This window comes from Apis dorsata, unplaced genomic scaffold (assembly GCF_000469605.1).
Source record: "Apis dorsata unplaced genomic scaffold, Apis dorsata 1.3 scaffold_446, whole genome shotgun sequence".
Lineage (NCBI taxonomy): Eukaryota > Metazoa > Arthropoda > Insecta > Hymenoptera > Apidae > Apis > Apis dorsata.
In genome coordinates, this window is record NW_006263694.1 from 92,207 (window position 1) to 102,824 (window position 10,618).

General features: G+C 36.6%; 1 protein-coding gene across 5 annotated transcripts in view; it reads right to left on the bottom strand.

Annotated features, from left to right (window-relative positions):
* Positions 1 to 10,618, bottom strand: part of LOC102679751 (leishmanolysin-like peptidase) — a 92,240-nt gene that overhangs the window by 26,697 nt on the left and 54,925 nt on the right. For 3 of the 5 annotated variants that reach the window (XM_031512495.1, XM_006619870.2, XM_031512494.1), the window contains exon 3: positions 8,746 to 8,846. The exons of the other annotated variants lie outside the window; for them this stretch is intronic. In XM_031512495.1, the coding sequence (XP_031368355.1) occupies positions 8,746 to 8,846 (101 nt within the window). The remainder of the gene's footprint in view (positions 1 to 8,745; positions 8,847 to 10,618) is intronic. 5 annotated transcript variants of the gene reach the window in all.

Consider the following 10,618-nt stretch of genomic DNA (forward strand, 5'->3'; position numbering starts at 1 on the left):
CGGAGATACGTGTAAAAGAAACGCGTAAAAGATTGGAAACGGATGGAAAACGGAGATCAAAGTCGAAGAAATTCGTTTTGGAAACGAGAGACGAAACGGATTAAAATTTCAACTGATCGAGGAAGCGCGTTAAGATTCTGTCCTTGTAAAAGAAATCAAAGGATGAAACTCTAATCGTACGAGATTAAAGATCGCGGAGTCGAGGTTCGGGATAACCGGTTTTCGCTTTCTAATAATCGGAGAAATAACGAACCGAGTTTGGATCCTTCGCCTAACTTTTAAATCCTTTAAATCCAATCCAACGCTCTTCGATTTCGCGTCTGCTCCTTTTTTCGGATACCGATTTATTTATTTATTCGTTAAACGATTCGATTTAACTAATGAATAACGCTTTTATGTTATTTACCATCGTAGCTGATACGTAATAATTCAAAATTGTCGCGAATATTTTTTTTTCTTCCTTCTTCGTAGATAGATACACGCGTAATTTTTCCATCGCTTTTGAATAATCGCACATCGATGTTACGTTGGTGTAACATTCGTGCGGATGAATTACGGGAATGATAATTATGGGACGTGGAATAGAAGGACATTTATCTACGTACATCGATGGCAGTGGCGCGTTGAAACACCGCGTTGATAATGATGACATCGTAATTCGCAGAACGATAGCGGTCGATACGCTCGAATCGGACACGGATGAACGAGGGATATGGTGTATCTATCGAAGGGCTAGGGAGCTGAAAACAGTGTCACTCGTTTCATCGCGAATGCAAACGTATATGCGTGGAGTAATTGAGAGATCAATTAAGCGCGATGAGGCTTCGATAAATAGGAGGTAAACGAGATCGTGCGTAATGCGTATTATTGGAATTCGTGCATCCGTCAAAATTAAGTTAAATTAAATTAATGGGATGCGGTAAGTATGCAAAACTCTGATTAATTTCGAAATAGAGATTATATTATTATTATAGAAGAATATCGATATTTTGCGAAATCGTGCTTTTTCTTTTCTTTTTCATTTTTCTATCGTAATTTTAGATAATTATTCGACCAAACTTTCCATCAATTTGAACGACGAGAATCGACGATTGCAACGTCCCTTGTAACGTATCTAACCGTAAAAATGGAAGAAAGTCGAGCGTATTTCGTCGAATATATATACGTAGATATAAGTTAAATTGGATATTTCGCAGGAAAATGCGCATATTCACGGAATGTCCAATGAATCAGGAATTCTGTAGTGATTTATAACTATACGAGGATGGAGGCAATGCGGACGATGCGCGGGTCTCGTGGGGCTAAGAGTAGACCATAAACCTTGCGGTATACTGCAACTTTACGGACGTTATGCACAAATCTATCACGATCAACGGATTTCCGGAGACGTTTAGAAGCGATCGCTTGTTCGGTTTCCCAACCTTATCCTATCGCACTTGATATACATACATTTACAACTTGTATCCCGATAATCTTTCACGCACATTCCTCTATACTCGTACTTGTCATCCTCCAATAATCCCGATTCTTGGATACTACAGCGTCTACGACATATTAATGCGGTAAGATTAATTTTGCCATATAAATATATAAATATAATAATTATCGTCGATTAAACGGAAAAATCATTTTTTACGAGATATGCGATTTATTTTGGTAGAAAAAAAAATGATAAAAAAAAAGAGATGAATATCGAATATTTGAACGTGCATGTACGATAAATAGAACAACGTGTATTGGCAAGTGTTGTAGGAAAGAGAGAGAGAGAGAGAGAGAGAGAGAAAGAAAGAAGAGAATTTAACAAATGGAAAACGGAAAAAGCGTCTGAACTATGCGAGATGTACTCGTCCACCAAAGAGGGGTACCGCGTCGTCCCTTTCACATGGTTGCATTCGACTGCAGGTGTAGCACCAGACACTTTAATTCTGGAGAGTGCATCATTTGCATCGTGGACGAGCGACCACGTCTCGAGAATCACCAACCGGAATCAAATACGAATAAAAGTAAAGCATCATCGTACAAGCCAAAGCGAAAAGCGTTTATCAAGATTAACGAGAACGAGAACTCTTCGTTTTATTAATCGCAATTTTATTTTCCCGATATTTACATAACGACGTCAAATTTGTTACTTGCCGTTGAACGAGAGATTAATGCTTAAACGGTTGATAAACGAACACGTATTATGCACGCGAGGTGAAGCTTAAACGTGATCGATGATCAACGATCGACTCTGCACTCTTCGCAAAAAAGTTCTTCTAAAAATTTTTTCATCGTTTCGAATCCTTTACACCCAAAATTACTCTATCCAAGAGTAGATACGAGCGAAACGAGGAACGAAATAAATATTCGCGGTTATCATAACATATTATTATGTCTATGGTATAATCTATGGTATAATTTTTGAACAAGAATTAATCCATATATATTTTCTATATCAGAGATTTTATCGTACACGTATATGTATAAGGATGAGACGCGAAATAAAAAAAAAAAAAAAAGAAAAGTATTGCAACAAATAGCGAGATATCACAGAATTTTTCATAAATGTTAATTTTTACAGGGAAATCGCAGGAACTAACTGTCGCGCATACACGTACATTGTCGTTGGAGTTGGTGATTTAATTAATTACCAGCAAAAAATGTTTTCACGTAGTACAGAAACTCATTAGCAGAGCAATTCGTGAAGGGGCGTGTATCCGCTTGAGTTTGCGAGCTCTCCGGAAAACAATAACTCTGATTTATTTCACGGTAAAAATATCCGCCGTTAGGGAGGCCGTATCTACAACCAACTTTTCCACCATTCTTAATTTACATTTTAATATTTGATCCAACGACGATAAACTACGTTAAAATTTATTCCTTTAATTAACTATGTCAATCGCTAGAGGAAAACATTGTTATTTAAGCGTTTGCCACGCTAAAAATTTGTTTGTAAGGAGGAAAGTGGTTATTCGTTTCGAAACGATATCATCGACGAAGAATATCGAAGCGTGAGAGAAATAAAGATTCGCAACGTTGGAAATTTTCCAACGCGCAATCCTATCGGGTGTTTACCAAACGTTCGAATCTTGCTTGACTCGAATCTATTTGATTCCGGTTGTTGAAAAAACAAATATATATATATACGAGGAGAAAGTTTTCATCGAATTCGTGATGCGTTTCTCAAAACGACCAGGTAATTTACAGAGTCGAGGTAGGCCTGTTACGAGTCTATTCATCCTTGATACAGATTTCACGGTCGATCGGGAAATGTCGTTTAAAGCAAACGTCGAGCGAAACGCAATTTGTCCACTTATCTCGATGTCGGGAGAAGTTAGCGGCACGTTAACGTATTCGAGTGAATATTTAACAACAGCGTGTGTATACATAGGTAGATAGACCGATGTAGATGGTAGAATAGACCGATTTTGGCGCAGAGGTCCGCAACGACGATTCCGCTCGCTCGATTCGTCTCTCTCGAAGCGCACGGTCACCGTTCGTTCAAAACTTGCGTGATTTTTACACGCAAATATAAATTCTGACAAACGAACGGTTGCTCGCGCGCGATATTGTACGCATTAATTTGAAGCGCGACGTGTGCATGTTGCGCCGCGCCGCTCGTTTCTCCGTCCAGGGTTAACATTAAAAAGGATCAAGGCGATAGATGCTTATCCATTATCGACATTTATTGCGCGAAACCGAGAGTACGTCGTTTCTATCTATCTGGTGTCAAAATACAAATGGAACAAAAAAAAAAAAAAAAAAAAAAAAAAAAAAAAAAAAAAAAAAAAAAAAAAAAAAAAAGAAAGAAAAAAAGAAAAAGAAAAAGAAAAACTTTGTATTTGAAATTGTCTATTCTACGATTGGTAATAATGGTAATAATCGGGTACACGAAATCGATTATTGTCGATTCGAATCGTTACATATCAAAGTTGAACGAATGACAAAAGTGTACCTTGTTTCGTTTATAATTTTGAATATATATATTTTCTTCCATCTATTTTATCGATGATAATAATGGCATGTCGGAGACGTTTTGCTTTCGTAATTCTTAACACCCGACTGCACTTTCTAGGCCAAGTAGGTGAAAGTAAATACGTTGCAAAAGTCAAGTTGAATAGCATGAGAATCGGTTGCCGCTCGATCAACTGTAATACGATTCTCGCGTAACGCTCTTTGTCTTCGGTTATAACGAAACGTTCGTTTCGATCATGATTAGAAATGTAATCGAGATTTTGCGAATTTGGACGGATTATTCTTAAACGTATCATCTTCGTTTGGAAAAAATATTATATTATATCGATTATTGATGGTGGAACGACGACGAGTTTCGAACAAATTTCGAGCACGAATATACCTTGTCGATAATTTATTTGACCGATTTCCGTTAAACTAAAATATACGATGTTTCTGTACGATGCAAACCGATTTATTTCGTTTTTACTTGCAAAACGTGTTTATACGCACCGGATGGATAAAACGAGGAATTAATCAAAAACAGCTGGAAATGAACCGGATTAATTACGATAATTAACGAGCTTCGAATCTCGATTCATGCGTGATTGTAATATCGAACGATAATGAGTTTTAATAGAAAATAAAAATAATAGTCCAGATGTATTTTATATACACGAATAAGAATTTTTTTTTACATAAGCGATTTTTATCTTCGATCGAAGTTGCATCGTTAACATTCGCGCGAGAAAGTAAATATTTTAACCGCTTTGATAAGAGTACAAATTTGTGTCTTGATGTTTTCCTAGTGTTCCAGACTAGGCGAGGAAAAAGAAACAGTTCTTTTCAGGAAAGAAAATTGTCGAGAAACGAATACTTTTGCGCGTAAAACTGCGAAAAATTGGATCAGAAAAAATAGAAATTTATTCGTAATATAAATTTAAAAAAGTCAAAATGAGTATGCGAAGAAATGGGGAAAGAACGTAACGTTTTGTTGGGCTATGAATGGTGGATAAAAAGAAATACGACATTGATCTTTGCAAAGATAATTTTAAATTATATCGATTGATCAATAATGATTAGACTACGAGATATTTCCGTGCATCAGCAATCTCTAATAATAATGTAATCGAATTGAAAATTATAATTAACTGATTTTTTACATAACTTGAAAAATTATATCTATTTACGAGTTAAATTTTCTTTCTCTCTAATATCATTTTCTTTAAAAATATTACAACATTTAAAGAGCGGGTTACGAGATAAAACGATTATCAAAGTTCGTTATGAAGTTTAACGGGAAAGATGGTAATTATTGCTTAAAAAAAGCAATATCAAAGTTTGGTTCATTAACGATGCGGAAAACGTTCAAGTTGGTTTTCAAGGAGTAAAAAAAGAGTTATGAGTAGTTTGAAAAGTAGTGCGATTTCAGCTCTATTTTTCGATCGAAGGGAATTCCATTTATCAAATATTCGTCGTATCGAATTCAAAAAAAAAAAGTATATATATATATATAAATCGATTTTATCAATAGGTATATGATATTGGAATTGGTTTAAATTTGTCGTTAGCAGCGAAAATTTGTGAATACGCGAAGAAGAAAGGTTGAAACGATTCTACCAACTACGATACGCGATATAATGCATTACAGTTCTGAACAGTGGGAAACATGTGCGATGTAATTAACAGTGCCGATAAGCACATATGAATATTATGGTTAATTTACGATCGCGGAGTACAGCCGGTGAATTTACGAGATGCCGCTCGGGGGCATTCCAACCCAAACTGTACTCTCTCACTGTATATCTACGTATACCATTGCGCGAGGATAAACATTGACCGAAACGAAGGCTAGAGAGGCACAAATGGTAGACGGGCAGCAGAGGGTTAGAAGAGAGTGTGCGTAGTCTGGTGAAGAGCGAGAGAAACTATGGTCGAATGGTAAAATTTACACGCGCGAATGTAAACGGCCAATTAGGACGGTCCTTTGACGAGACGAGAGGAAATGGTACGCGTGTGTTTTCGTCGCCAAGCCTTAGAAAAGAAGAGTCTATCTTTGAAAAAATTGTCAATATTTTACAAGCCACCCTCTCTATCTCGACTCTCTTTATTTATTTCGTCTCGGAACTGATCTAAAAAACTTGATGGAAAACTGTCGATTTCGATTATCGCCAGAATTGACGAATGCGCGTACGAGATTATACGAGATTAGAAATTCGTTAAACTCATTTCGATTAATTAACGTATAACTAAACTCGAAGCGAATCGATTAAATAAAGATTCGACTCGGGGCAGAGATAAGATAAGTTTTAAATCAATTTCGACGTGTAATTAATAAGATATTCGTGAAAATACATAGACACATCTATCGCGTAATTTTCTTTCAAATTCGATTAAATCCTACTAAAATTAGAAAAATTTTAAATCGCTATTTCGGATCCTACTTCTCGATAGTACAAGTTTCGGTCAATGAGCGAACGATTATTAGAAGCGCGGAATTATACCCTTTTAATTTACGTTTATCATGTCTCTGTTGCTTATTCGCTCGTATCTCATCTCCTGCGTATCATATGGACACTTTGATTCTTTATAACTTGGCAACAGATCGAGATATCGAGATGAAACGAGAAGAGAATTAAATGGCACGGTTTCTTCTATAGAGTCGGTTTTTAGAACAAATTTTTACTTTCTTTTTACGGATTCTACGCGAAAAGTTCAAGCTTGATTTCAACGATCGATTCGTTGTCGTTGATATAAGTTATAGCGATAAAATTATCCGTAAAAGTATGCAATTTAATATACAATATGGCTTTGATTTACCGGTCATCCGTGAAAAATGTACATCTTTGACGCATCGTTCGTTCGTAGAATGGATCAACGATAAAATGTTACGCGATTCTGTCGTCAAGATTGCCCATATTAAGTTAATATTGGATAATTGAACTTTATTAATTGTGAAAGGAAAGGCCAAGTCGAAAATGATCAACGCGCATATGACTGTTACGTAAAATCTATGAATTTCAGATTGACACGAGTGAGAACAATGATTATCGCATTTTATTTCTGATTACTGATTTTTTAAAAAGAAAACGTATGTAGTAAAAATATTGAAAACTCAAAACTAGTCGACAGAGATTTCGATCTTTGCCTATTCCCTTTATTAAAAGCGTTTTCGCTTTTCGATTTTCGATATCAAGGGATGAAGGAGTGAGAGACATGGTAACGTATCATTATCTTTTCCTTACACCGTGAAAGATAATTTTAACGCGATTGCGTCGAAACTTTGAGAATATCTCTCATGAGAGATCATTTACGATGTTTAATGGTACACACGGAATAATCCGAGACCGCGGAATGACTCGAATTTCGGCTCGAATAAGTGGATGTGATATATCGTTGGATAATGAAATTGGAACAACGATAATTAGAAAAATTTGACGGAAGAAAGTAATAATTGTTACGTTCATCTAATATCGTTTTTATCATATCGCAACGGGATGATTCGAAAGAAAGAGAGTTTCGAAATGGAGAATTAAAATATTACGCGAAAGATCTCCATCAACACTTACGTATTATAATTTTTCACGAAATATCAAAGATGATTCGGATGATATCGATTCTGATCAGGTACAAACATTTGGCGTAGATCCATTCGAACGAAGTAGTAGACCTTTTTCAAATATCGTCGACGATCACGGGTGAATTGCAAATTGAATAAAGGTACGTCGTCGGTTGTGAACCGAACCTACACATGCAGACAGTGGTTCATCTGGCGCGTATCCAAGTTTTTTGGTCCTCGACGGAAATTTTAACGCTTTCTATTCGATTGACAACCATTGCCGATCTCCCGGGAGAGAGTTCGTTCACGATATCGGTAAATTCGACCGTATCGGTTAATTTTCTCCTTTTTCCTTTTCTCTCTCTCTCTCTCTCTCTCTCTCTCTCTCTCTTTATTTATTTTTTGAATACAAGCGACGCGGGATTAATTATCGGTAACGAGAAAACGCGATTAATTACCAACAACAGTTTCTGAACAACTGGAACGAAAATTCGCTTTCGTTCCTATTCATGGAAAATCGAGTGCAAAAATTAACTTGAAATATATCCGTAACCGAATCGGTGAAAGCATCGTTTTACTAATATTTCAAACATTCTTTCCGTTTTCCACGTTTTCGCTTTTGAAATAGTAAAAGCGGAAAAACTATATTCGTTTCGATTTTCTCGATCAAAATCTTTAAAATCGAAAGATTAAATTTACTACAAAAATAATAATATCGAGTCCGTGTTTTCGAATATTCGATCTTAATATAATCGCTTTCCGATTAACTTTGGCCCTAACGGTGTACGCGAACAGGATGAATGCACGGATAGGAAGTAGTCACGGAACACTACTAGGAAAGTTTAGGTTGGCGTTATGGTAGCATTTAACAACTGCGCAACTTTCAATCCCGAAGTTAAAAGTTAGTTCGTCGTGACGAAGTAAAGCGCGTCTTACGCAGTACGCGCGTTCATGACGTAGCCACAAAATTTCACTCGAAAATTTTCTTTATCCCCGCCCGAGAACGTTCATCCATTTTGAAAATGGATTTTTATTTTATTCTTATAACGATAGTAGAAAACAAATATTGCGCGTCTAATATTTCTTATTGGTTATACGTGCGAATATATAAATAATTATTATATCGCGACTCGATCGTTACACGTACCATTAACGCGTACATATATACGTCGTTAGAGAGTTTGATTCGTATCGTTGGTTAATTTTCACCCTTACGCGATATATTACACGATATAATCGAAATATCGACTTACCTGTAAACGCTTTCGTCGTACGATAACAGGATTCTAACCGGTTGACTGATACTACGTTTTCTTACTTCATGCGCTGCTTCTATGTGAACACCGTGAATAACCTACAAAAATAAAGAATACGCATATGTATATATCATATATACCGTGAACGCAAATATAAAACACGATCCAAACCGCTACTTCCCTCGTACGATTCTTTGTTACCGATTAATTAACGCGAGTCGATTATCGATTATCGACGATAATACGTCATTCAGCGGTTTTTTACATATCGGTACAACTATAGCTGCGAAAATTTTGACGAATTTCGCTTCGACAACGATTTAATCCGAGATTATCGCGGTTGGTTGATCTTTACACGGGCGCGCATTGGTTGCTCGATAAAGCACGCGCGATAAGAAGAGAAATTAGGAGAAGCGTGAAAGTTTGACAATTAAGAGAATAGTAGCGAATATGCCGGTAGAGCGGAAGTTAGGATGGTGTAAGACGCTGCGTCCCGCTCCTCTTCACCTTGGACCTTCGATCTAACCTTCATGGTCCTTTGCCCCCTTGGGTAGTAAAGTTAATGCCTGTCCTATCCTCTCAAGATATCGCATTATCGTTAAGAAGCTTTCCGCGCAGGTCATAAACTCTCCGCGAGTATAAAACTAGATCGGATTAAAACTTAATGCGGATCCTCGCATAATTGCATTCCTAGCAAACTCCTCTCTCTCGTGACGATGAAACCAACCAACCCTGTTACGCGATATTTCATACATTGATGTATTGGCTCGCTTTAGGCTATCGGATTACGGACGAAAATACTAGTCGGGAAAGCGAAACAAGTAAGTATTTGCCTATTGCTATGTTAAATTCTAAATTTCAAAATATTCTTAATACATACCATGAATTTTCGCGTTATTTAAAAAAAAAAAAGAAAACAAAAATTTCGTGTCGTATTAAGATTTTTAAGACACTTTTTTTTTTTTTTGCAACGAAAGATAGTTTAATCAAAGGAACGTCAAATTCGAATCATTTTTTTTCCATACGCGAATCTACCGGTGGATAGCTTTCAATGTATACCTATCTATTGCATGTTCGTTAACGAGAAAGAGCGAATGGATAATAAAGGGATCACGGAAACTGGACAGGTACACGATCTCCGTGGTAACCGACTAGTATTTTGCTTTATCTCTCGATATATATCGCTATCTGGAATGAAACATAGAAACTTTTGCGTATTTTTTTTAAATATTATCTTATTTAAAAAATGCGTGTCGTCTGAAAAATATTTACAAATTTACGCAATTATGCGAGCAAAAATAGGTTCAAAAATTGTACACACCCTTGTTTCTTCGTATCGATTTTTAATGAATTTTATATGAAATATACGTTATACCAAATACATTGATCAAACTTCCGTTTTCATTTCGATATAAAATAACGATGAATATTAATATAATTTGATTAACTTTCATACGCGAGATAATGATTTTTCCATGATATGGTATAAGAAATAAATGGTAAACGAAGCCGGCGAGGAGGTAATCTTGCGGTGTTTCTATTCGAGCGCAACGGAAGATTGGCCCATGAAGTGTGCGTAGGAAAGAGCAAGAACGGTAGACGATGGTCGCATCACCCCCCATGTTGCGTTCTGCCACATACATGCCACTGCACTAACGTTCAAGTGCATTTACCGCGTACACGATTCTAGCGGGCGATCAAAGCTTGTCTCCTCGGCCTCCTCCAGCTTTGTGCCGTGGAACAAACCTTGGACCCAAGTAGCGCACGGTAAACGTGCTACGTAATGCATACATACGGATACATTGCCAGAAACGACTGTACCTACAGTTACGTCGCATATATATATATATATATATATATATATATATAT